General features: G+C 37.4%; 2 protein-coding genes across 5 annotated transcripts; both read left to right on the top strand.

Annotated features, from left to right (window-relative positions):
• On the top strand, positions 1-15,190 carry LOC124159501 (diphthine methyl ester synthase). 4 transcript variants are annotated; one of them, XR_006864968.1, is made up of 7 exons: positions 2-377; positions 459-692; positions 779-899; positions 3,403-3,543; positions 4,264-4,477; positions 8,903-8,968; positions 14,946-15,190. XR_006864968.1 is itself a non-coding variant. In XM_046535350.1 (6 exons), the coding sequence occupies exons 1-5, from the start codon at positions 243-245 to the stop codon at positions 4,473-4,475; spliced, it is 843 nt and encodes a 280-aa protein (XP_046391306.1). In that variant the 5' UTR covers positions 2-242; the 3' UTR covers positions 4,476-4,477; positions 4,722-5,502. The 4 variants fall into 4 exon arrangements, 3 of the variants coding, with proteins under 3 accessions (XP_046391307.1, XP_046391306.1, XP_046391305.1); XM_046535350.1 differs by lacking the exons at positions 8,903-8,968; positions 14,946-15,190 and adding an exon at positions 4,722-5,502; XM_046535351.1 differs by lacking the exons at positions 8,903-8,968; positions 14,946-15,190 and having other exon boundaries at positions 1-115; positions 4,264-4,519.
• Positions 15,040-25,834, top strand: LOC124159502 (vesicle transport protein GOT1B). The gene is made up of 5 exons (XM_046535352.1): positions 15,040-15,196; positions 15,361-15,452; positions 15,611-15,789; positions 15,915-15,996; positions 25,066-25,834. Exons 1-5 carry the CDS (start codon positions 15,172-15,174, stop codon positions 25,108-25,110), a joined length of 423 nt encoding a protein of 140 aa, XP_046391308.1. The 5' UTR covers positions 15,040-15,171; the 3' UTR covers positions 25,111-25,834.
• Positions 25,835-27,760: the final 1,926 nt, after the last annotated feature.

Genomic DNA, 27,760 nt, shown 5'->3' with positions numbered 1-27,760 from the left:
CACTTTATCCACATGTTGAAGATTTTGAACGATGGTGAATGTGTTAGATAGGTGGTGATTTAAAAACGTTCTATCAGTCTGCCGCATGAACATTTTCGTTGAGGAAAATAGGAGAGTAAATGTTTCTTGGATAGACATTTATAATTATTTAGTGGATATTTCCCTAGTAGTGTTTTGAAGAAGAATATCGTCGAAGTTTAAATCATTTTACTATAGATTCTTGGCCTTTATTTGACTTCAAAATGTTTTATCTAATTGGCATTGGTTTGGGAGACGCAAAAGATATCACCGTTAAAGGACTTGAAATCGTTAAGAATGCTGATAGGGTGTATTTAGAGTCGTATACTTCAATTCTGACCGTCGGAAAGGAGGCTTTGGTAGTGTTAGAACTGAGAGTTGGTATTACTGAAATGTTCAACATTCCTTTAATATCGTTGATTCGAATGTAATTTTTTCAGGAAGAATTTTATGGCCGTAACCTGATCATTGCTGACCGTGAAATGGTGGAGCAAAATAGCGAAGAAATATTAAACGCAGCGGATGTACGTAATGTAGCTCTACTCGTTGTCGGCGATCCTTTTGGTGCCACTACGCATTTAGATTTAATTATTCGAGCTAAAGAGAAGAAAATACCCTTCCAAGTTGTCCACAATGCCTCTATTATGAATGCCATTGGCTGTTGCGGACTTCAGGTGGGCTCATTTTGGGAGCTTCTTTTTGATTATTTATCCTAACTATTAATGGATTCATAGATAAAATTTTCATGTTTAAATTACAGCTATACAGTTTTGGAGAAACCGTTTCCATTCCTTATTGGACAGACTCCTGGCAACCTGACAGCTTTTATGACAAAATTCACGAAAACAGGAAGAGGGGACTTCACACACTTTGCCTTCTAGGTGATTTACATGCCCATTATTACTCTTGTAAATTTATATAGTATAAATGAGATATGTGATGTGTCGGAATGTTTCTAACCGATGTGTGAGTAGCAGAACCAGTTTAAGTCGCACATTCATATTTGAAGGCCTTTAAATCCTAATTTTAAAAATCATGTAGGGTTAGAGAGGAGCATCTCTAAAATGGCGGTATTTAATCGTTGAAATAAAGCTTTCGATCCTACCATTGGCGGAGAACAAGCTTTTTCATGAAATTAGTTTGGCTGTACGTGAACACTTAACCTGAAAACCAACAATACGTGATCCACAATGGGATTCCTAGTATTTTACCTTACTTTATGATCTACTCCCACCTATAGGCGGATCACGGGGGCACGTGCCCCCCTCCAGAACCTTAAAAAATATGCAAGATTTTTAATACGGTCCCGCTATAATTGTGTTCGTTTTGTATTTGGGGTAAACTTGTGCCCCCCCCCCCCCCCCCCAGAACAAAATCCTGGAAATGGCCTTGCTAGTGCCCCCCCCTCCAGAAAGAAATCCTGGATCCGCCCCTGACTCCCACTCTCTCCAATTTCTTATAAATATTTTGCAGTGAAGTATGGAATTATGTAACACTGTTGAAGTAAACTTTTGGAAGACCCCAGTATCTAACATGTGTAAAATTCACTTACATATAAATAACTGAACTATGGACCTTTAGCCATCCCACCAAATTAGCTAAACAGGGTCATTAAAGGAACTTGAAAAGTTTGTGGAGGTTTTTATAGAGCTCCTCTTACAATTGAGTGTGTTTGTTCAATCACAAATTGAATGTAATGATTTTTTCTTCCATCCAGTATGCATGATTATAGAAAACTTTCATATACTTCTGGCTGGTCTCATTAACAAGTTTTGAGTCTCCCATTTAATATCTGTGGCTATACTGTGTTCATTTTATCTTTGTGAGTGAGCTGGTGTGGCTAAAGCAAGTTGGGGTTAGGGGATGGAAAGTTTCTCGGCACGTGACTTTCCCTTAACCAATCAGCAAACAGCAGGCATGGCCTCACAGTCAGTTGCTCTCAGACCTCCGTCGAGTTAACATTGTGAATCTGCTAGTGGAGCCGTGTTGCCTAACCTAATGCAGCGGTGACTATGTCATGGGCTTCTGTGAAAGGATTATCCTCAATACCTTCCAAATGAGTATGTATGTTGACTCTGGGCCGGGGAAAAAATACCTGTGGCCACCCGTAACTCACACGTTCTCAGTGACAAACTAGGGTGGCTATTTACACTTGGCAACATTAAGTTTGCTCCGCCTCTCCTACCCCTACCCATTGGCGCGGCCTTCCAAGAGTGTCTGGGCTCTCACGAGAGCTCACCCGCAAACATAAAGTGGATACGATACCCCCAGATCTTTCCTTCCGCTTTGCTCACACTGCTGGAAATGCCACCATCCCTTCTTAACTTTATAACTTTCCTTCCACCTTTCGAGACCTGCCACCCCTCCCTCATGAAAATCCTAGATTGAACCTTGAATTTGCTGCTGATGGAATAAGAAGAATTTGCCTTTGCATGCCCTTGTAAATGTTCAGTCAGAATTGATGAAGTGAATCATTTTTTAAGGCCTGGTTACACTAATTACACATTCTGGAACAAGCTATTGGCTGGTTTGCTGCTAATAACTTGTTATGTAATCATAATAAAACCCAGACCCTTCTCTTCAACCTCAAACATGAATGTTGTTATCCAGGAAAGCTCCTCTGGCCTGACCCCGACTCAAAACTTGATTGGAGTTCACGCATTCTCCAGATTTTTTAAAAATCTCCAGAGCCTCAATTTTATGCAGAAAACTAAAAAGGTGTGTTTCTGACACCAATATCCTTACCTACTGCTTGTAATTCTTTTTTTAATGCCCACCTACTTAATTTTATCAGGCTATTGGGTCATGCCTGTGATGTTCATAAAATAATCGTACAACAGAAATGCAAATGTGGCTACTGTACACACCCTTATGTGATATTGAGTAGTACTTTGAACTTGATATTTCCACCTTGTGTTCAATCTAGCTCCATTTACAATGTTACTTAAGTTTCATCAATGAGTGTGCAGACTATACTTATTTGCCTATGTTTCAAATTTTACTTTCTCACTGCATAGTGTAATTATGTCAGCATTCATCACATGTAAATGTGCTCTGGATGAATAAAAACTATATTTTATCATTAACATGTTCAAGTTAATGTGTGAAAGTATGAACGATTTAGTGGACGAGAATGGAGCATGTACGAATGCATTAACCGAATTGGAAAAGGTTCTATTTTCTTTTCATGCATTCATGTAAGTTGGGTGGTAACATGGTACATTTTTACAATCATTCAAGCAATCATAGGCATACTCATTTATATGTATGTGTTAATCTATTGTGTTACAACAGGCCTTAGGAATATGTGAAAATTATGTAAGCTGCAAGTTATAGAGATTAGATTTCTTTGAATGTTAATTGCATTCATGCCCCTTCTTGCAGACATCAAGGTGAAAGAGCCAACTATGGAAAGTTTAATGAAACGTAAGAAAGAATATGAGCCTCCACGCTTTATGTCTGTAGCAGAAGCTGCTCATCAGCTACTCCAAATTATAGACAAAAAGTCTGAGAGCAGTAACCTTGGTGAGTATATGTTGATAAAGACTTCTTACTAATTTTTTATAAGGTTTTCATGTCAAGTTCTTGTTTCACATCAAATCTCGTCCTTGGGACAGCTTCTTTCTAATTGGAAGTGCGCTGCATCCAAAACCATCCATGTCCATCGACCGAAACATTGATCACATGGTTGAGTGAATATAGGTAATTTTAGGCCTGACTTAAATTTTCCAACAAAATGTATATTACACACACCTACTTTTAAGTATTCTCTTAAGATCAAGGAACTAATGTTATTTTGAATTCTTAGAAATATTTTACTTTGGATATTGCCTGCTGTTTAGTTAGTTCCTACTTTTAGGTTTGTTATTATTCATAGTACTTGACTTATTTTCTATGTCAGAAATGCAGTTGTGTTCAGGAAATTCTGACTGCCAATTAAAGTTGGAAAAAATATCTACAAAATTAAAAAAAATTGATTTCACAATCCTAAATGTGAAGGAGAATAGTTTTAACTTGCCAATGGGGTAGGTCAAGAGACTGACTTTGGGGATATGTTTTGGAACTTTGATGAGCATATCAAATTTCTTGTCTTCCGAAATTTTAACTGAATGGAAGCTCTCATCCAAATGTGACATCCTTAGCTTTAGCTCCAAGTGATGGGACAAAAAATTTATTTATTTACGTTTGAGGTCTACTCTATGCTGAAAAAAGATATCAAACCCATTTATTCTCATTTCCTTTCAGCCTACTTGAAAGAGACACTTTGTATAGGAGTGGCAAGAGTTGGATCGTCAACGCAGCAAATTGTGAGCTGCTCCTTGAGAGAGATGATGAATGTAGACTTGGGTAAACCACTGCACTCACTTGTAATAACGGGTGGAAAACTTCATCCCTTGGAAGAAGAATACCTAAATGTATTCAGCATTCCATGTAAATCTGATCAACCGATCAGTTGAAAGTAAGAATAAAAAATATTGCTCAAACTTATTTATTAAATACACAGGTGTGTAATTGATTTTATGTGCCCTATCAAAGTCAGTCTACCCACTCAACAACTTAAGGACTCATTTTCCCTGATAATTAGCCTCCTTTAAAAAATAATCCTCTTTGAATAATGAGGATAATTTCCTCATCCTCCCATATGCATGTGCCTTTGCTCTGAATTCTCTATGTCTATAGCGTCTTCTATTAAATTTAACTAGTTTGGATATGCACACAGCAAAGCCATGGATGGTGGATAGCCTACTAGGGATTTGAACTTGTGACCTCTTCATTAGCACTTTACAACTTTACATCATTGCCACTGAGACTTGCAGAAGCATCGAGTAAATGTAGATTCAGTGGAGCTTTTGTGAAGAAGAGTTTGACGATGTTTGATTCAAGGAATTCAATGAATGTGTTAGTGAGGTAATATACTAACTTTGGAAAGCCTTGTGCATTTCGGTGGTGACTGGTGATTACATGCCTGATGTACTCACCAGTCTTCTGAAGCATCGTGGTGGGAAAGAAGTTTGGATCAGAGCTATACCAGTCATGACTGGCATCATGACTTCAATCTGTCATGAAAAAGTGAGAAAATGTTGATAAAGTTAAGGTTGATCAAAATCTGAGAAGCTCTAGGAACAAATTGTCCCCGTGTGATGCACATGCTCATGAGTTGTCGTCCTTTGATGTCATTGCCCTCTCCTAGACATGGCTAAATTCATCCATTAGTGACAGTGAATTGTCTGTGCATTGCCGAGACAGACCATCAAGAGGGGGAGGAGTCGTCGCAATTAATTCAGCTTACCAGTTCAAGCGACGGAGAGATTTAGAGACTGGTTGTGAAATTGTTTGGATTGAAGTGTCTCTCTTTTCTCATAAATATCCCTAGAGTAAGTCGAGTAAAACACTCATTAGATATTTTTATCGCCCTCCAGCTAGTGACCTAATTGTATAAGGAAAGTGTTTTGACTCTATGCTAAATAAAGGCTGTTAACCTCTGCAACGTAATTCTGATTGGTGATTTTAACTTGCCTATTTCCTGGGACTCCCCCACCTCAGGCTCACCTATCAATTCCCGTGGTGATTACTTTATTAGTCTCTTCATTATTGCACTCCACTTATATGTACATAGCAGTTTAATCTTCATGCCTCCAGAAACTTGGCAATATTGGATTTCCTTATTTACTCTGTCCCCCCCATCTCCATCACCCCTGGCCAAAATATTTTCGACTCCGACCGTGAGTCACTCAATGCTACATTTTGTTTCCAAGGCTCCCGGAATTGCTGCTGGGTGCCTTCCAGACCCCATAAACTCTTCCCTATGTGGTCGAAGGTTTGCTGGAGGGACCTCAGCCACGCACTCAAGTTAATCCCTTGGACTATCCACAGTTCATTGTCTCCAGATGAAGCAGTGGACTTCTTCTACTCAGTTATCAACAGTGTCATAAAAGACTTTGTTTCCTTTGTGACCCCAAGGACTAAAAGACTTCCTTTGTGGTTCAAGCCCGACAATTCATACCCATGGTAACAGAAATTGGGCTTGGTATCTAAATAGAGATTGCCCTAGTGAAAACACATACAAAGTGTTCTCGGACCTACGTCACCTATCATATTCCTTTATATGCCATGACTACAAGGAGAACATCTTCAGGAACTGTCTTCCTCCATAACTTCAGATCATAAAAAATTCTGGACCTCTGTTAATAAATGCCGTTACATGCTACCACACTAAAAATGGTGTACTATGCCAATGTCCATTCTCACTTGATGTACGGCCTAATTTTCTGGGGAAACACGACAGCAGCTGCTAAAGCTTTATCATTACAAAAACATGCTATCAAAGCCATTTTAGGTGTGTCAGTTAGGACTCCAGGTAGGCCAATATTTGAAGCTCTTGGCATTCTTACACTCCCTTGTATATATATTCTGCAATGCTTTATGTTGGTTAAAAACAATCCTTCTCTATCCCCACCAAATAGTGACTACCATTCATACAATACACGTGGTAGAGGCAATATACATGCATTTGGGCACAATTTAGAGTATTTTAGGCGAGGTCCTTTCCACCCAGCTTCCCAAATATACAATAAGCTCCCAAGTTCTTTAAAGTCTGTATCTTCTCCGGCCATTTTCAAAAGCAGATTATGTAAAATTCTTTATAACAAACGGTATTACAGCTTGACTGAATACCTGGAAGATATTCTCTAATTGATTTTTTGTCTATTGCATATATTGTATAAGTATTGTATACAATATGTATGTTTCCAATTTGACGAGTTCTATGTCAAATGACCAGTGGAACAATAAATTTTATTATTTTTATTATTATTATATCCCTCAAATTCCTGATGCTGTGTCTCTTAATAGTTCCTATGTCGTAGGTAAGGACAGATCAAACTTCTTCCTCGAATGTTTCACCGTAAGTCAAGCACTGGCATCAAATTTCTCACTTACAGACAACTTTTCCCTCTCTCCTGTCAACAGTCACTGCCTATCAGATATTCAGACAGATCCCAAGGAAGTTGCTAAATACCTAACAAAGATCCCCCTCCACCGCTCACCTGGCCCTGATGGCCTTAGTCCCATTTTCGTATGCAACTGTGCTCAGTCTCTCTCAGTTCCCATTGCCCTCCTTTTAAATCGCTGCTTCCACTATGGTATATTTCCCTCTCAATGGAAAATAGCAAATATTATTCCTATACATAAATCTGGCCCTAAAAATTACGTCTCTAACTATCAGCCCATCTCGATACATCCCGTACTTTCCTCAGTCTATGAAAGGATCATCCTGAACCGACTTTACTACTTTACCTCTCCCTTTCTCTCCCCAGATCAGCACGGTTTCCTTTCGAGTCTCTCTTGTTTAATAAATTTATCATTATTTCAGCAACATGCAGCACTATAGATGGGTGAAAAGTCTCAACTTGACACCGTCTTTCTTGATTTTTCCAAAGCCTTAGACACTCTAAACCACAAACTTCTGCTACATAAACTTAACCTCCCACTTTAATATCCCTAGCACCTTCCTTAGTCTCTTGTCCAGTTTCATCCGTGACAGATCCCAAATAGTAATACTCGTTGGTATCACATCTTCCTGGTCAAACATTACTCCCGAGGTGCCTCAATGTAGCATTCTTGGACTTTACCTCTTCGACCTATTCATTGATGATCTCGCCCCCCTTGTCCATTATTTCCAAGCCAATACCTTACTCTATGCTGATGACTGCAAACTATTTAAAAAGATAAGTAATCTTGCAAATTGTGTTATGCTACACAGTGGCGCAACTATGGGGGGGATGAGAGGGATAGATCCCCCCCCCCCCCCCAAAGCATAGTCCTAGTTACGCCACTGGTGCTACAGGATGCCGTAAAAAAGGCCACAGAGTGGTGCAATCTCTGGAGGCTGAAATTGAACCTAAAAAAGTGCACCACAGCGACAATATCTGCGAAGAAAACTCATATCCAATTTGATTATGTAATTAACTCCTTGCCTCTTAATCACGTGTCATCCATGATAGATCTTGCAATTATTGTGGACCACAAACTTATGCTCTCTGAACACATCCATGACATCAAATCAAAAGCCATGTCACTCTTAGGACTACTCTACCGGTTCACAGATATCACCAGTACTAAAGCTCTCCAATCCTACTTCTCATCCATAGTTCTTCTGATGATCATCTATTGCTCCCCAATTTGGTCAATATGTATCTGCTCCCACTAATCTTGCCACCCTTTATAGTGTTACTTACAACTTTTTTTAGGAAAATTGTAAAATTTAGTAACCCAAATCTCCGCGAGGCACCTACTAGTGCAGTGTTATCCTCCTTATTCCTCCCGTCTCCGACTTCAATCAGACATAAAATTCATTTACACAGTCCTTAACTCCCGCTTCAACAGTCCTGATATCGTTTCCGCCAAAATCAGAGTACCTTCCCGCCACACCCATTCTACCTCTTTACTCCACATGTCTGCACCCAGGCTATCTGTAATTAGGCGCTCTCTATTCCTTACACTTTCTTTTCTAATAAATTCCCTTCCGGGTGGTAGTGATCCATTTCCTTTGACAATTAAAAATTTTACTCACCTGGCATCAACATGTTTATCGCATGAATGACTATATAGCAGGATAAATGTTTGTCGTTTTCTTTTTTTGTGTTATTTAAAATTGAAGTAAATAATTGATTTATTTAATTTTATCAAAGATGTATCAAAAGGCAATAATGATACTCCACTTTAGAGTATGTGCAGAATGCTTGGTTGGTTTTAACATAAATGGATGTAAACATTTTCAAAATGGAGTACTCAAAAATGCACTAGTTATTATATGTTGTGATTTCATGATATTTTAATATTTTTATAAGTTAAATTTAAACCTAATTCGTAATTTCCTTTAAAGTTTCAGTTAACCATTGCTATGACTCACCATGAAGAGAACAAGCTATGATGAAAATCAAACAAATCAGTATGTATATAATATGTTTGGAGCAAAGTCTTCATCACTCATTCAGTGATTCAACCTGCATGTTAATTTCGATATTTATGTACTATGTGAAGCTAATATAGAGTTCAACCCTGACACAGGCAGGCAGGCATGTAGCCAGGGAGGAGGGGGGGGGGGGCGACCCCAATCCCCGTTTGTTTAATGCTTTAAATGCATGCCAATAGGGTGGTTTCATTTTATTTTTTTATTACCTAAATCGAAATATTATTATTCCTGGAGTATGTATTTCTTGCTATTAGATTTTTAAATGACGATATCTATTTTTTGCGATTAAATGAAAAGTGAAAATATTCAAGTGCGTGAAAACGCGACGGCTAAGTATGAATGCTGGGAAAAGCCTGTGTGATGTCATTCTGGTTCCAGCTGCCGCCGTGTGAGGCCACCTTAGTGCGAAGCTATGAGCACCACCACGATGCAGGCAGGTAGCAGAGTACCCAGCTAGCAGATAGTGCTTGACTTAAATAAGGGTTATTAATGCCTTATAAAACGAAGAAAACTTTCCAACCTTAGCCAGTTTTAATAGGTGATTATTAAGACGTGTTTCCCTGAGCTCTGTGCCTCATACATGCATTGGTAACCTCAGACAATGTAAAACTCCTATCAACTCGTATAGAAACTAGGTCCCTGTGACGTCACGTGGAGTGGCATCGGATGGGTGCCAATCTGGCCTTTTTCTAATGAGATTAAAATTGACCATTAACATTTGTCTAAACTGGCGTTTCTAAAACCAAATAATTTGTATATTATATGAATACACTAATTTGGTGGGTACAGAATCGCAATCAATGCCTTTTCGTTTTCTTTGATGATGGAAACTACCCTATTGATCACAAAATATCAGCATACCACCCAAGCTCCCTGCAAAGCAAATGTCTGGGTGGGTATGTGCCTGGCCACAGGTGTATGAATTTTTACACCAATTTTGTGGTGCATGGTCCCCCAAGGTTGGGGGATCATTCACCATATATTTATAGCATTGATCCTTTACAAAAAGGCACATTTGCATTTGTTTCAACAAAATAATGTACAGAAAACGGTACTAATTACTTTAGTTTTAATTTTTTATTCAAATGGTTTGCGATACTTAAATTTTAACTGTAATGAAGGACAATTAGTACTGAATGTAATAGGGAAATTGCATACTTTTTATAAACAGTATGCTGATATACTACAGTAAACACTTAGTACAGCAATATACTTTTTTCCGCTTAAAATTCAGTTTATACCCTAGAAAATGACTCCCAAAAGTCGGCCGAGTTTCGCGGGCTAAAAAATACCGCCCCCACTAATCTTTGGCTGTGACGTCATAGTTCAGTACGAGTCCAAGATCCAAGCCCAGTAACTGCAGGTTTGGAAGATCCACGTTGCGTTTTAAGGAAAACATGGGTGAAATAAGGAAAAATTACAAGTGGTGCATTATTCCTCTGTGCAATAACACCCCAGAAAAAAATTTTCGTCCGCATTCCCACGGAGGAAATTAGAAGAAAAGCCTCGATGCATGCCGTCTGTCGGGATGAGCGTTACGGAAAATAAGAGTATAATAAACGGAATGATAAACCCGTGTGCTATGTGAGCGAAGATAACTTTTATATAAATAATATTTCCATATTTCATTGACTGAATAACTTGAAACTGAGATTTTTCGATAATTCGGCCGCCGTAGAATAAAAACTCAACTTCCGAACAAAAATCGAGATAGGTGTTTCTCGATGGTTACGATGGACTCAAATTATTAAGGCACTTGTTCAATTTCAGTTACGGAAGGACATAGAAAATTCCATGATGTTTAAAATCAAGGGAGGAAATATGAAAATATAGAGCAACGTTGATCCTCATGCATTCGAGTGCCAGCCAAGAAGACAGCGTTTTCTTCTACTGTCGGCGTCAAAATGATGCGCCGCTGTACTTTACAAATTTATATCCTGGCTTCACTACATGCTATAATAATGAACTATACGTCAAATTAAAGGAAATTTTATCCTAAATTCTGATTTATTTTATTACAAAAAAATTGAAAAATGTAGACACGGTCAGTGCAATAAATGACTCCGCGCACCGAAAAATTAGCCGTTTTGTCAACTTCATGAACTTTGCAACTCAACCTAAGGAAAACTACTACGTCTACAGCATTCATCTTCCACATTAATTTACACTCATCAGTGCGGATTAATAAAATGGCTTTTGGGTATTTTTCGAACTTATATTTTGTTATAAATTAATGAAAATATTTAAACATTATCTTGTCCCATAGTTTACCCCGAAAAATAAAGAAAGTTGTAGATGGAAAAAGAATGGAATCCAGAGGTGGTCACAAAAAATGAATCGCAGCATTCTTTGATTTTATTCTACGCCGTTGCTTGCTTTTCAAAAAAAAAGTTGAGTCACAAGAGGAATATACCTCTTGTGACTCAACTTTTTTTTTGAACATATGTTCCGCGGCCTTTGATTTGGAAACTATGGAGATAAGAATGGACATGTGTGGATCAGCAATTTCCATTTAGTTGGTTGTCAGGATAAACCAATAGGATCCATTTAAAGGTTGTCAGGCCATCGTATAAAGATAGGACTGATGTGCACCACAGGGGAAATGGGGTGTTTGAGGGAAAGTCAAACCCAAAGTTGCCAAAAGAATGTGCAGTTCTATGTTGCTCTTTCCCCAGTTAAAACCAAATAGAAATTGGATTGGGATGATATTTTCACCACGGGTTCCAGTGATAGTAAGAGTGCAGGTGATCACGGTCATCGTCGAAAGTCATCCCTCTAGGATTTCCGATACGGAATTTTTAAGTGACAACCGATCGCAATGACGATGAGCTCGCCTTTAAGCCGATGTCCCACGGTCAAATTTGCGTCAAAATATTTTGATCAAAATTTTTGTCCAAAAATTTTGATGCAAATATTTTGATACAACTGGACTGGGGGTGTCCCACGATGCATCTCATTTTGATCAAAAACAAACGAAAGACGATATTTATGTAAACAACTAGGAAACTTGTGGAGGTGGAGGATTCTTTCTTTTTAAGCAGGCGAAATTGTTTGAACAGGCCTCTTGAACATTAAAGATGCGAAAAAAAGAAAACAGAAGGAATGCTGAACTTGGCCTTGGCTGGAAAAGGGGTATGAAAGCGTTGGAATAAGCATGTTAAACATGTTGGAGAAGGAGTTGGTCGCCGATGTTCCCGTTTATTATCGATAATAATTGACGACAAGTCAGGATATTTTCATGTCCCTTATCAGCAAGGTTGAGGGCAGAATAAAACGCCAGGATACAAACGTGAGGCAGTTTATTCCCGCGAGGAAAATGTTATTAATAAATGATGGACATTGTGGTTGAGGAGATGTTATGAATAGTGCTGTAAGCGTGCATTTAAATCACATTTTTCTCTCCTAATCTAGCAGTTTCTAAAATAAGGTCCTTATCCTATAATCATAGTAATAGAAACGGGCAGCTGTAGTGTTTCACAGGTACAATCGTCAGTTCATACTAGTCATTTCTCCAGCTGCTCGCTCGCATTGTATGCCTTCCATAAAGCGTAAAATTCGGCCTCGATACCTTAAGTAAATCTTTTATTATTTCCAAAACATCCCTCCTGGTATTGCGATTCTAAAGATCGCTTTCTTTCTATTTGAGATCAACTGTTTATTACGGATTTCCTATTTGAGAGCTTCCATCGCCTATCACTAAGACAAATTTTTGCTCATATTTACCTTTACGGCCACACCAGGCGATGAAATATACGATCAGGAACGTATATATATATTTGAAATAATGTTTTGTGAATTCACTTCGTGGTATGGTGATATTATAAATTTAAAACTAAACCTTTTAGTATTCCATACAATACTAATGAAAAAACTCAACCGGTTTCGATCTTTTCAGGTCCTTATCTAGAGGTTTACGATTAAGATAACGACCTGAAAAGGTGGAAACCGGTTGGGTTTTTAATGCATACTGTGTGGAATACAACAAAGTTTATTTTCGTGTCCATAAATATACATAATTATTAATTAAAATACTCATGCAGACGATAAATAAGTTTAACGTATTTGGCCTGTGTGTCAGCGCTTGGCGATGCTTTTTTGTCAAAGGCCCTGTGATTGGTTGGTTTCATCCAATTGGATGAAAATTTAGAACCTGTCCTATCCATTTGTACAAATCGGTGATTTGTACAAACGATAGGACCAAAAGCCAGTTGGACAAAATTTTGACCGTGGGACAGGGTGCGCGTCAGTTGCATCAAATTTTGATCAAAATATTTTGACGCAAATTTGACCGTGGGACATCGGCTTTAGAGAAGGTTTCGGATATATCGTGAGAAAAGCTCCCAAAATGTATTAAAGACTCTGTTTGGAAAACATGCACATTTTAATGCTAATTTAGGAAGTATTTCATTTCAAAAGTAACTTATTAACACCTGAAGACGTTGTGTTTATTATATTGATCGAAGTGCGATTGACCGATTCTTTCTGCAGAATAGGAAGTGGCTTCGGGGTTTTTAGTCACATGATGGTAGATTGTGTTGGAAGTTCGTCTATATTATCGCTACTAAATTGAAAAATTAATAGTCTGGCCTCCTCAGAGCTTCCTTTCGCCCTCCAGGCAAGGTATTTTTAAGTTGAAAGTATCATCGACAGCTTCGAGGTGGAAATAAGTTCACCATAACACTCTACCGGACTGCCAAAAGAATACACATTTCACATGAGTATACGCTTTCGCCAATATTATACGCAAGTCTCACTTTGTTATGAACTATAAAACATTACAGATGCTCATCAGCTATCTTTCCATTTCTCGGCATCGACTTTCCGAGCCGACGAAGTCTACAGTTTCACTAAAATACCCTGTTATCATGATGGAATCAGTAACAGGAAGCTTGCTAGGATCAGCCTAAGAATAACCATATGCCTTCATCTTTACGCAATCTATCGCTTTCAATGGAGGAGAAATAGATCAAATAATAGCCCTGAAGTCACAATGAACAACTGCGATACGTCTGCACTTCAATAAATGAATCATAACCACGCCGTCGCATGTATATGTATGCAACCTATACTATGGCCGTGCCGCCGTCTCTCCTCGTACTGAACTATGACGTCACTTTTCTACCAGCCAATCATCGGGCGTTTTCGCTTCTCACTTGCATTTGAAAATTCTCGTGAACTTTGATGCATTAAATATCGTAAACCACGTCATAAAATAATAAAAAAACTTTCACCGAGGTATGCAAACATATATTTTTATATAATTTTGGGGCTATTGATTATATCTGAAATATATGCAAGTTCCCTATTGTAAGGGTATTAGAACTTGAACTTCTCTTTCTAAATATACTGGCCAAATTAAATAAATATGGGAAAAAATTTCAATGCTTTATTGGTTAAGATCGTCAGGCAAACGTAATATACTAACGTTATTTTGCGCTATCGAAGAAATCTATAAAAGTACCGTTTTTAGGCCTTTTCATTTCTGCCGCTTTCTTTCCCGATAGCCATGAAACCAACAAAACCGTATAAAACCCTTTACGTGTAGATGTAATTGTGTGTTTCGAGGCTCCACAGAATGGCTACGGTAGGATATTTTAGCTTGTAAATAGTCTACTTTATTTATATCATTATAAATTTAAAGCTGTGCACTGCCTCTACTTAAAAAGCCGAACGGCGAGTTCGTCCACCCAGCCCCGCTACTCGGTTAATTTCTATCAAGTTGGCGTTCACTGAAAGCGTGGTGGTCGATGTCAAGCTTATAACTAATTAGATGCAAATAGTTTTATTTTTCATATAAGTTAATTCAAATTAGTTATTTGTCTATTTTAATGTGATAATGATTTATACATAGAAGATTGCAGGTTATTACACATTTTCTACAACTACATTGACCCTACATTCTCTGGTGCTGTCCTTACCGTTCCCGATTTGATATTTATGTTTTAACTTACAGGTGTTAATGTCATTTCAATAGCGTTACTTCGAGCGGGGAAATAGAAATTCTTTCTTCAACAACATCGTTATGAGTCTCAAACTGTAGTTCTGCTGTATCAGACCAACCAAAATGAGTGTGACGTGGAAGTTCCTTTCCCGGCAAAACCAAATACCTGCATGATTAAGTATCTTATGCTTATGCAGGAGTATTTATGATAAAAAAGTAATCTCTTCTATCAGAAAAAATGTTCGAAGTCACAGAAATGCAAAGTAAGCAATTGATTGACCGTATACTGCAGACTAATGATTTCTTTATTTGGGAAAGTGAAGCCAAGCAACTGGCAATGCCCTAAATGATTTTCTGTACGTCTCACATTCTTATAATTAAGGAGTTATTTACGCATTCGAAAATTATTTTCTTGTTTATGTTTCAGAAATTGGAGTGGGTCTTGCAGGATTTGGCATTGGGTTCTTGTTTTTAGGTGTATTGCTACTATTTGACAAAGGATTGTTAGCCATTGGAAATGTAAGTTCAATAATTTTCAGATAACTTCACGGAATATTCATTGTGTCGACACAAGGATCCTTATGCTAATTCGGGAATAGAGGATATATATGTTAATCAGTGTCTATTATTTTAAGCATGAATTAGTGATTTACCGTCCTCGACGTTATTCATTTCAGATATTATTTATCGCCGGTTTGGCATGTGTTATTGGGTTAGAAAGGACATTTAGGTTTTTCTTTCAAAAACATAAAGTCAAAGGATCTTTGGCCTTCTTCGGTGGAATCGTTATAGTGCTCTGGGGGTGGCCATTTACAGGAATGATAATTGAAACCTATGGTTTTGTGTTGTTATTTAGGTGAGTTATTAAATTGTTACTATGCAAATAATTTTACATTGCTGATCGTAGAAATACCAATCGATTGATACTTGATGTTTTTTGTTTATACAGATGTGTCTCAAATCTTAATTCATTCCTTACAGTGGATTTTTTCCTGCGGCCATCAACTTCCTCAGGCGTGTTCCAGTTCTTGGGACGTTTTTGAATCTTCCAATTATTGGAGGGGTATGTCATCTTTTTTGTGCATGGTGTTGATTTTACCTTTTAATATCATCTTTTCCATTTATTTGTGTTCATTTTCAAGCTTTAGTGATGAAGAGTACTTTATGAGAACTTTAATTATTGCTATATTTATATGAATGATATGGCACCTCTAATTACATTAAGAGAGGATATCCTTTTTTGATTCCAAATACTGTATTTAGCCAAATATATAGTTATAAAAATTTAGTTAATATACATATTGCTATAGTTTGCATATGACTAAACCTTGGAGACACCTAGATATTTAAGCAATGATTTATGCATGCTTGTCTAATATTTCATTGCTGTATGCTATTTATGATTTACCTCTTTGTAGAGCCCAAGCTTTATGAGGGATTCACTCTTCACTAGCATACGATCTGGAATAAATTGGTGCCAAAAGCACAAATGTTAATGAAAATAAGACTTCCATGCATTTAAAAATAGTATGATGATCAATAATTTAGTGTGTATGATGACCATAATGACTTGAAATATTTTGGGGTGCCTGCAATCCAAGGAAACACAGGGATATGTAATGCACCGGAATTGGATTGGGATACATCTGGAATCTCAGAATTTTTGTCAAAATGTGGGAAGTAATAACTAGTCAGCCCCATACACTGTGCAGCATAGTGTGCCTTTGGTGCTCTCCTCCTTTGTTCTCCTTGCCCTGTACGACAAAAAGATTTATGTATGTCCGTAAATCAGCCCCATTTGCCACATGCTTTGATCGAATGAACATGAAATTGCTACCGTAAGGAATCATATCCCAAGTGGAGCACTCAACCGCCTGCTCAATGCACCCAACCGCCACTAATAATATAAAATAGGCAAAGTCAGATAATTTTTGTATTAAACATTGCTCTGACTCACTCCTTCATCGGAAGGAGACATAATTGGAACCATATCATAGATGAAACACTAGAATCATCTGACGAGTGGACCTGAGCATGGTTCCTGTCTACCAAACTCTCTGTTGTTGACTATTGATCTGCATAGAGCGTTCTTATGAGCTCACCCTGGCCTATGTATGATCCCAAAATCATATTGTTGAAGCATCAATGTACATCTCAACAACCTTGGTAAACTAATCAATGTTCTATTTAGTCATTGTTAAGGATTGTGATCTGACACTACTTTAAATGGTCTGGGGCCATCTAGATAAACGTGAAGCTTTTTCAAACCCCTAACTATTGCAACATATTCCTTTTTGATGGCGCTAAACTTACATTCTGTCTCATTCAACTTCTTGCTCATGTGTAAAATGAGAACATATTTTCATATTTTAAAGAACCAACAAAATCTTTTTCTTCATTATCCTTCACTTTTTTCTTTGGGCAATTTTCAAGGAAATTTAGAGTGGAACCACACCTGTAATACTTTGGTTGAAACCTAGTTTTGTCCTGAAGGTAAAGGTTTAGAGATTTTTTCCATTTCCAAGTCACGTCTTTCATTGGACTATATATAAACAGTCTTCGGTTTTGTAGACTTGATCCTTTTATTATGTTGATCCCAATGTAATGATCTGTGGTTTATCACCTCTCTCTATTAGCATCAAAGGTATTCAGGGACCGTATTCTGTATCTCCAAACCAATTGATGCAGCACCGATTCATCAGGTGGTATGACTCCCGGCAAGCAGTCGTGCGATTCTGTAATAACCTTATCGGTGCAGCTCTGACGTGAAAACGGGAGATCTTTGGTAGCTGTACCGACACCACAAAGGTGTTGGTATGGCCACAGACTAGTGGGCTTCCTGAATTCCCCCATTTGCATTGTACTTTTATTTTGTTTTCCCCTCATCACCGAGTAAATAATGAGGTTTGCCGCAAGGTTATCTCTTTCTCTCCCTTTGAATAGGCCACTATAGTTCAGTGTTGTCAACTATTGATTATCTTGACATAAATGTAAGATATTGGTTAATAAACATGAGGTTTGCCGCCATTTTATGACTTTCTCTCATTTATGTTATCACTTTCACTTGCTTGGAATAGGATATATTTTATTCTATCTTCATTTATTTACTCCCTTGACATAAGAAAGATATTTTTGATTAAATATGAGTTTTGCTGCAATGTTATCTCTTTATCTCACTCTGAATAGGCAACTGTATTTCTCTCAATCATCATTTGACGTTTCTCTCGGCATAGAAATAAGATATTTTTATTTAAATATGACGTTTGCTGCAATGTTATAACATTTTCTCACTCCGAACAGGCAACTATATTTCACTGTACAATCAGTTGATTCCCTTGGTGTAAAAATAAGATACTTACTTAATGACAACTACAGTACACTCCAGATTATCCGGACTAATGATGGGGAGAGACGGCACGAATAATCGGAAAACACGGATAATCCAAACATTTCACTTAAATGTCGTGTAATGTTCATAATTTATGTAAGACAAACAATGTATTATTATTTATGCACTTATTCTGTTATTTAAGAGTGCTTCCTGGACTCATTGAGAGCTTTGTTTGCCAGTTCGCGATCTTTTTAGCGGCGATAATATGGTTGTACTCATATTATTAATGCTCCATGTAAGGCCTGGTTTTGAAAACCACACATCCATGGCTGTGTGATCACGGACTCAGAAAAATGGTTAGCATGAATGCTTCAAAACCACTGCTCGACGTTGGAAACTACACTGTCAGGCATCACACTACGTAGTCGCGTGTCGCACAAGTTGCCCTGGTTGCAACTGCTGTACGATGTGTATCCGTGATCAAGGAGCGCGGTAGCTCACTACCAGGCTTGGAAAACAGGAACACGGTGCTCCCATGAATGCAGCTAGTGCATGATCGCTTGCGTTTTACGAGGGGGATTCTAACGGAATTAATAAGCCCTAGCATTAATGACGTAATTCCGATGATTTTGCATCTGATTTTATTTTTTATAAATATCATGGAAAAAATTGAGCAAGAGTGATAAATCATGCACAGATAATCCACAACCCGGATAAACCACAGCTGGATAATCGGGAGTCTGGTGTATATTGCCAAATTAGAAATAAATAGCACTATACGGTACCAATATATTAAAAAAGAAAATATGATCGCAAGGATAATTTCAGTAATTCATTCCAGCAGCAACAATCTCCATCACATGCAGACTATATTTCAATGTTTTAATATTGTTTCCTTCGATTCTGTAGCCACAGCACTACCACCACACACTATATAAGCATTGTTAACTAGTTACCCAATATCGATTATCGTAATCTAACAAGTCGTAATTTCAGCAAAAAAAAGATTGAGAATGACGACAACAAACTGTGCCAATGAGTCTTCACTCGTTTCTACCCTTCTTTCATTGGTGGTAACACGTCACATGACTTCTAACTTCGGATATATTTGGTTTTTCCCTGTTTGGGGAAGGTGGGGGAACCGTATCGACTGGGTTGAAACCAATGACCGTACAGAATCGCTGAAAGTGGCATCGTCGGTACAGAAACAATTGTGAGTACAGAATAATGTCCAGTTGGTGGGCTTGAAAGGGAAACTGATTGGTGCCGTACCGATGAAATACAGAATACGACCCCAGTTCCCCAGCCAACACATGTGGAACCTTGAAATTTGGTCATTCATCTATCGGCTGATCTCGCACCTCTATGGGTACTTTTCTTTTCATTTGATCAGTGACAAACAGTCTTTTTAACTCCTCAAAAGAATTCACAATCATGCCTTAAATCCATCTATGGAAGTAATTAATCAATTTATATACTACATCACTCTACCCCATACCATTTGATTCAGACTACTTGTAAAATAACTGTGAACCTTTCTGAACTCATTTTGTATTTCTTAATTTGTAAATTTTTCACAAATTAATTAAATTTTTCTTTGTCTATTGTATATGTAGGATGTTAGTCTCCGATTCTGATTCATGACTCTCAATCTGGCCCTTCCGTCTTCACATTCCCCGGGCTATTATTTCAAACCTATGATTGATATCCCATCCCTGTCGCCAGAAAAGTGGGTTTGCATCTATGTCTGTTACATCTGATGTTTGTTTTGCTCCTAATCCTCTTCATTTTCTATTTCTTTTTTTTATCAAGTATTTTACTTTCTTTTTGCCTCACTACTATGAGTAACTTCCTGTTTTTACTCTTTCCTCAACAATCCCCCCTCTCCTCCCATTAACAACTCCTGAACAACATCAACAATTAAATATCAAACATTAGAAGGCCAATGAGCAACTTTTAAACATTGTCTAGTTGAGCCCAACGTTTTTTGCTTTACTTGGAACAAGGTTGGAACCAAGATCACCAGAAGCCTGGCATCATTTCAAAACTTGGTGATTTTATAATCTAATCCCTCGCACACCTCTCGACCTTGAAGTCTCACTTGGGTATGGGAATTTGTCATTTCTGGGATGCTCTACAGCTTCAGATCTTCTCAAGGATTTCAAAGATATCATAAAACATGTGAAAAGTGTAAGTTAATTAGATAAGTGCGTGAGAGGAGGTGCCAAGTACAGAGATGTGCTTCCGAAGAAATGCAACTGAAAAGTAAATGGTGAAGACGAGAAGATTACAGAGAAAAGGAAGAAAAATTACCTGGTAAAGTTATGAGCCCTTACAGAGAAACAGAAAGAAGTAGAAAAAAAATTATAGAGGTGAAGAATTGAAAATATTTGCATCATTTTTAGTACAACTGTCGGGTGTTACCTGAAATATTAATTTATGGTCATTTAATATTAAATAGCAGTATTTTCTCACAGAGTTCCTTACTGTTTAATTAGTTTTGCTTATCTGTTTCTTAAACCTCCACTTCACTAAAATATAGTCTAGTAGAAATATTCTTTTTTTCCCTCATATTTTCCATGTTTATTTTGTATCGCCTTGTATCTTCCCATGTAATTCTGAAACTATGTGATGGCAACATTGAATTTGTGCTCTGTGTGCAGAATTCAGAAACCTTTCTTTTCTTTTATTTTGATTTTCTAAGCCATATTTTCCAGTTATATTTCCATCTTGGCCTTTGCCGATAATAGTGTTCCAATCTTCTTAACCTTTTCCCTACTATGCACGTATATATACGTGTGGACGTTTCCTGATCCGGGAGACGACGGCCGTATATTTACGTGTGAGATTTTGCTAGCCAGTAGAACGAAAGCCGTATATATACGTTTCCTAGCTCTCCCCCTTTTAGGACGGTCGCGGGTTTACGACGTCTTTGTTTCGGGGCCCAACCCTGCACAGCGCGTTTAGGATTTACCCTCGTAATCCGGGAGCAGGTACCCGGACCCCTCGTCCTTTATAACCCGTCTTAGCAGTAAGGGACAGCGGTCATTCAATTGTTTATCCAGTCAGGTTTCGAAATAAATATTTGTTCATTTCTCAAGAAAAATAAACTAAGAATTGAATTATTTGTCTTTTGAGCAGCGTTTACAATTTTTAAATGAAATTCTACGATAAATATTAACTTATATCTCGAGTTATGTATAAACATCAACATGGAAATTGTTGCTGCGTTAAATTCGTTAATAATGGCCTTAGAACTTCGTTTAAAATTTGACAATGCTCAGATAAAAATGAGGAATTCAATTCAAATTCTGTAATTTACGTGCAAGCAACAATTATCCTTTTGCTTAATACTTACAAGCAATACATAAGTTGACCGCGAACCAATGCCGCAGGTATGGTCGTTAACCCGGAAAGGAGGGAGCACAACTACTCTCGGAGTCCGAGATAATGCGAAGTCCCTGTGTGGAGGGGTCGAAAAAGGTTCAGCGAGACCCTTCTTAACGAATGCCCTCCAAAAATGCTCCGTACCACGAGAAAGAAGAGTCTCTTGGGGCTTAGTACAGCAGTGGTGCTAAGAGGAAAACTCTGCCGTCTCGAAAGGGTTAAACAATAAGGGATTCTTCACTTCTACCTGTTGGATTTAATTCCTTGATATCGTCATAGATGTTTTCATCTTCTTTCTCCTTGTCTTACATACGCATGTAAACCTGTATCACCACAGTATCTACCAGTTTCAACCAACTTCACCATAACTATCATTTCATTGTACTGCATGAAGCTTCTCACATGTTTTCCGGCACTCTTTCCAAGAATTATTCCAGCTTCTGCATTACCGTATTGAGATCCAGTGTGTATAACCCTAAAGCTTCCTCTCGAAAGTCTCCCTCTTCAGGTCACATCATTTTGCTAATTCCTACCATGTTGATGTTCAATATTTGCATCCTCCTTAAGGTTTTCCAGTTTACTGCAGGTTCTAAGCAACCCCACATTTCATGTTCCGATCCTCAATACTTGATAAAATTTCACCAATGTACCCTTTAATGTAGTTCCTGCCCAGAGATCTGAATGTAGACTGGCTTTGACATCCACAATATTTTACCTGAGCAAATTTCAACATGATATTCAAGTAACTGCTACTCCTTGGGATAAAAATGTGGTGGTTTCGCCTTGCCTTCCACATCGCAGTACTACAGCCGTTAAAGTAAATGCTTCCTCGCCTGCAGTGAAATGAGTGTTAATGTACTGGCCACTGTGGTCACCACCTTCACTCATATTAAGAAGAGCTGCTGCTTTCTCCCCTGGGTGATGAGAGTCATAATTATTGGCGGCCTCCTTTTGCCCAGTCACGCATCCTCACAGGCTTAATGTGTCATTTAGATGGCCTATCTTACCCAGGGATGGACCCAAAGGTAACCTCTATGTCTAGAGGTTGACTCATCATCCGCAACTCAGTGGAAGCTCTCGGTGTATCTAAGCTCTGCTGCAAGATTACATTTTTATGTCTATTAATTACTTCCTAAAATTTTCCCATGAAGCAGTGAGGCCAATTTTACCATGTCTCAACTTTTTTATGTTTTTGTTCAAATAAAAATACGAGTAAGAAGGATAAGTTCAGTGTGTAAAAATACAACTCATGTTTTTTTTTTCTAAATAATTGAAAATAGTAGTGTACATAAAATTGAAATACAATCTTTCATGGAAAGCCGCAAAAAAGTGATCTGATTTTTCTCACAAAAATTTCAGTGTGTTAAAAAAATGAAAATTAGATAGATAAAACTTAATTGGTCCTGTTGGCCTTCTCATGTGGAAGTAAGGCAGTTCAAGAGTGATAAATAAAAATAGAAAGAGAATTGCAAATCATACAACCATTACACTGCTAGATTGTAGAATGGACATTCATCCACATCTACATAACACCCCGCAAGCCATCTAAAAGGCTTGTGGCAGGGAGTGTTAGAACACCAGCACTTTTTACATAAAAAAGAAGTGCTCCAAGGAAATTATGACCAACATTTATTAAAGTCCTTTTTTAATTTTATTTAACATGAAGCAATTTCACCAAGTAACGCCTCAAACCATCAATTTTACTAGAGGGCATCTTGGGAAAAACAAAAAAAATTCTCTGCAAGAGAGAACAAGCCGCTATCTCTGAACTGAATATTTCAAATCTTGACCCAGACATTCCGAATAGCAGTTGAAAAGTTATTACTATAGTGGTGGCTTGGCAATTAGGGGCTTCTGTGCTAATTTTTGGAATTATCATTGCTCTAATAAGTATTGTTTTGTAGGATTTGGCAAAATTTTAGAGTAGAAACATATTAACTTAATTTCACCCAGTTTTCTGGCAATTTAATGCTGTTTCTGGCAGAAAAATTATGTGATATTTGCTGACCTCTTCCTTCCTCCATGTGAGAGATTTGGCTCTCTCCCTTAACTCTTACATAATCAATGTATGCCCCTTTTCAGGTTTTGTATCCTGGATGACGCAGTCTTTTTCTTTATGCCTTTTTCAATCATTTTTAGCTCTCCTCTCTGTATTAAAAACTTTCATTGCACTTCAAGTCAAGTTGTGATTGGCAAAATGATGTGTTCTGCTATGGAAAAAAAGGATATGGAGTATCCCTTAAAATAATTACTTCAAAATGTCTTATTTTTGATAATTTGAGCTATCTCTAGAAAGGCATTGAAAAATGATTGTGCGAATCAGACTTAAAAGGTATAAAACATGTAAATTATTTGCCAAACAAATAGGTACAAATACGGGGAGAAGTATGATTATTGTGCTGCATATATTAATATCGTAGAAAATTAGTTTTCTATGTGATGGCATGCTATTCTAAGGCTGAATTCCAAGGAAGGAAATTTAAACACATCACTCAAGTCTTCCTGTTTTCATATGGTAGATGAGCATTTGCAGCATCAACCTTGCAGCAAAAATTTTCGTTGCTGCATGCAGCATGTTTGCCTCTTGACCTAGATTATTTTTATTTCTATGTTCCACCACTTCAAAAAATCTGAAAAAAATTTGAGTGGTAAGAGTCACATTGATGTACATTTATACATTTTCTAAATTCTTGCCAAAATTTTAACTGTGCACATATAATAGTGGACTGTGGATAATGACATACATATTAAAGTGTCCTGGGTGAACCTGCATTGTATACTCTTCACACTACATAATTATGATAATAACAAACAATATCAAACCAGCAGTGAAAAAGATCCACATTTCTTCCAAGAATGCCTTCTCTGCTCACCTCCAATTTTGGTGACCGACCTCATTGGCCACTATGCATGGTCTCCTGTTGCCTTATGATGTGTGCTGGTTTGAGGGCAGCTGCTGATGCTTGCTCTAATCCCTAGTACCATTACCCTGTCATAGCCAGCCCCTTCACAAAAATGTGGTCCTTCTTTTAATCTCATTAAAGCGTTCTCTTCAACTCCCTTGTCAAAATACCCCACATATATTTCCTCTGCCCCTTTTTTCACTTCATAGCAAGCATATTTTCTTACATTTATTCAAGGCCTAACAATTCTCTTGCATTCCACCTTTACTAATAATTAGGCCTAAGCTGCAGGTAATCTCCATCTATGCATTGAAAACGAGAAGATAATGCGTGGTGTTTGAATTTCCCTCATCAGAATCAGGCCTATAAAATGCAATTGGGAAGGAAGCTACTTTTCTTGTAGACAAAGAAGGTGGTGCAAACTTTGTCAGGATTCATTTTTACCACTTACAATTAGTACTTTTTCTAATGGCACCCTAATGTACATATTTATTTATCTATTTCTTTTCAGCTTGTTGACAAACTGGCTGGAGACTCCAACAGAACTACTGTATGATGAAATGTAGCCATACCTTCTGAACGAATGCTGTGTATGTGTGTCAAGTGCTCAGAGGAAGATGTTTCTTCACAAGACTGCTGGAAAGATAATGGAGTTTTACCATTATTTTTTAAATGGGTTTAATTAAATTGGCGTTGATTATCCCCCTTTGGCCTGTGAATGTGAATTGTGGCAACCATTAGAAATTCCTTATTTGATTCATCATTGTTATATTTATTTGTAGGCATTCATGTGAGAGGATCATTCTTGGCTTTCAAAGGTTTACTGAAATACACTCTGCAAGAGAATAATAAATATTGAAAAAAACTTCAGTAATGAACTTCGATTTGATAGGAATACAGGATTGCAGCGTCATATATGTGCATATTTTCAAACCGTGTGTGTAAGTTAATATCATTCTTGTATTCTACTGCATCCTTATCTTTAGTTATGTTGTTTTAACATCGTACCAGTTCTCAGTTTAACCTCTGCTGATATGAATGACTTTTTATAATGCTTAAAGTTAGAGTACTAGGCTGGTTTTGTACTTTGAAATATTGCTACCTCTTCGATACGCTGGTGTCACAGAGTGAAATGCAAGTGAAAACTGCCATGAGGATACTCAATTCCCTCTATCATGAAAATATGTATGAATTGCATCATGGTGTTTTCTTTTTGCCATTCTTCATGCCTCCTTTCCTCATATTGTGTAATAAAACCATAAGTTATACTTTTTACAAAATTGCCGTTTGTTTACTTCTTACTTAAGGATTTATCTGTAGTTAACTTTTCCTAAGGAAAACATGCAAAGCATTGGGCACATTAAGCACTTATCCAAACACCCCATGTTTTATTGAATGCACCTGTGGGTTCATGAGGCTATTTTGCACAGAATTATTTTTGAATAACCTTCTGTTATTCCTCTTATTTCATTTTTCTTTTTTACCTCTGCAAAATAGGTAGAGGAAGAGTGGTTAATGGTAATTTTCTTAAATTATCTCCATATTTCACTCTCCATATTGAGCTGTGAAACATTTGTCCAGTCTTGGTGAATGAAAATACTGCATAATGAGTTTTGAAAAAACTTAAGTGGGGAGTTAGAAATCCTGTCTCACTTGGTGATTTGGTAATGCAAAGCTGGGTGCTATGCTCATAGGTTGGAATAGAAGGAATGACAATGTCTTCACGCTCATGCTACAAACTCACCTTTACCCCTAGTTTTCAAGTGGTATGCTCAAGATTGAGGCATGGGAGGTTCTTGTTTGTATTCGCTGAGGATTGAAAAATGCCAAGATCAACATGAGTTGTTCCAATGCCTAAGAATCTGGGTGTGCATTTTTCTTTAATGTTTCTCCCAATCATTTCTTCATTTTCTAATTTTGTCAAACTTAACTTCTGGAGAATTAACTAAAAATGATTTATTTAGTAGTCACTTTGATCAGTTTCCTTGCCAATAATATCATGTTAGGTAAATATGCATTGTAAGTATGTATCATAGTTCTTGAACAACAAAAGCCATATATATACAGCTATGAATGGGTTTATATGCTACTTACAATTTAGTTCTTTCTTTGCAAATTATATTTGTTACTAACTTGGGTTACCAGCCGAGTAAGAGTGTTAAAAAGAGTTTTGTATTGACTAAAAGTTTAAAAATTATCGAAGTTTCCACGTCACTTTGGGAATGGTTTTTAGTTTCTTTTTTTTCACTAATTTTAAGCAAGTTACAGAATCCTCTAAAACTGCTGCCTGGTGTTTGACTTCATTTATGCTCACCTTTCTATTTAGCCCTGCCACTCAGGGTATTTCTGATTATTACTGGTGTGTTATTTGTAAATTAAGTATAAGTAAGTTAATGTTGTTTGATTTTCAGAAAAATAATTTTTAGGGAAAATTAAATGCAACTAGTGTCTTTAAAAAAATGCAAGAAAAGTTATATTTACTCTGTCTACGCTTGAACTTAACCCTTTCGTGTTGATGTGAGAAATGAATAACGGAATTTTATGAGTTAATGGAAGGTATTAGAAAAAGCAAATGAATGACAATTTTCAATAGTTTATCCTTTGATCTCTCCAACGATTTTCCCCGTTTGCTATTTGTTACATAATATAGTACCAATATTTCAATTAAGAAAAGAAAATTAAGCTATAATCAATAAACTACTATCCATCACTTTGATCTTCTTGATGGAAGGAGATATATCTTATTGTTATAATTAATAGTAGCGGGCGTAACTTTGTGGAAATCCTTTATCGTTAGTTATGCTAACAGCAGGTGCTATCATTTCCGTTGATATGTAGACACCCACCTGACCCATTTTACTTATGAAAACTGGTGACTGAAAACTTAGAAGGTTTGTCCATGAGGCAAGCTGCATCCTTCGCCTTTGTGTCACAAAAGCTTATGAGAGCGGGCCATCGAAACTGGCAGGGTTCCCACTCAACCGTGAATTAGCCATGAATTTAGTCTACCGTGAAAAAACCTGGAAATAGCCGTGAATTTCGTCATAAAACCTTAGAAATCTCTCAAATTTGATTGTAGGGCTACGATAGACAGATTATAAGAAAAATCGATGTTTCGATCGTGTTTCAAGGCCGAGTCACGTGCAGATACTGTCCATGCATTTTTCTGCACACTCGTATTCGCAATAATTAATTGGTCCGTGTGC

Source organism: Ischnura elegans, chromosome 5 (assembly GCF_921293095.1).
Source record: "Ischnura elegans chromosome 5, ioIscEleg1.1, whole genome shotgun sequence".
Taxonomy (NCBI): Eukaryota; Metazoa; Arthropoda; class Insecta; order Odonata; family Coenagrionidae; genus Ischnura; species Ischnura elegans.
This window is presented reverse-complemented; position numbering and strand designations above follow the sequence as displayed.

Coding starts and splice junctions, on each gene's coding strand:
- LOC124159501 (XM_046535350.1), top strand. CDS start 243: ATGTTTTATCTAATTGGCATTGGTTTGGGAGACGCAAAAGATATCACC. Junction 693..778: donor TTGGCTGTTGCGGACTTCAG/GTGGGCTCATTT, acceptor TTTAAATTACAG/CTATACAGTTTTGGAGAAAC. Junction 900..3,402: donor TCACACACTTTGCCTTCTAG/GTGATTTACATG, acceptor CCCTTCTTGCAG/ACATCAAGGTGAAAGAGCCA.
- LOC124159502 (XM_046535352.1), top strand. CDS start 15,172: ATGTTCGAAGTCACAGAAATGCAAA. Junction 15,197..15,360: donor CGAAGTCACAGAAATGCAAA/GTAAGCAATTGA, acceptor TTTATGTTTCAG/AAATTGGAGTGGGTCTTGCA. Junction 15,790..15,914: donor GGTTTTGTGTTGTTATTTAG/GTGAGTTATTAA, acceptor CATTCCTTACAG/TGGATTTTTTCCTGCGGCCA.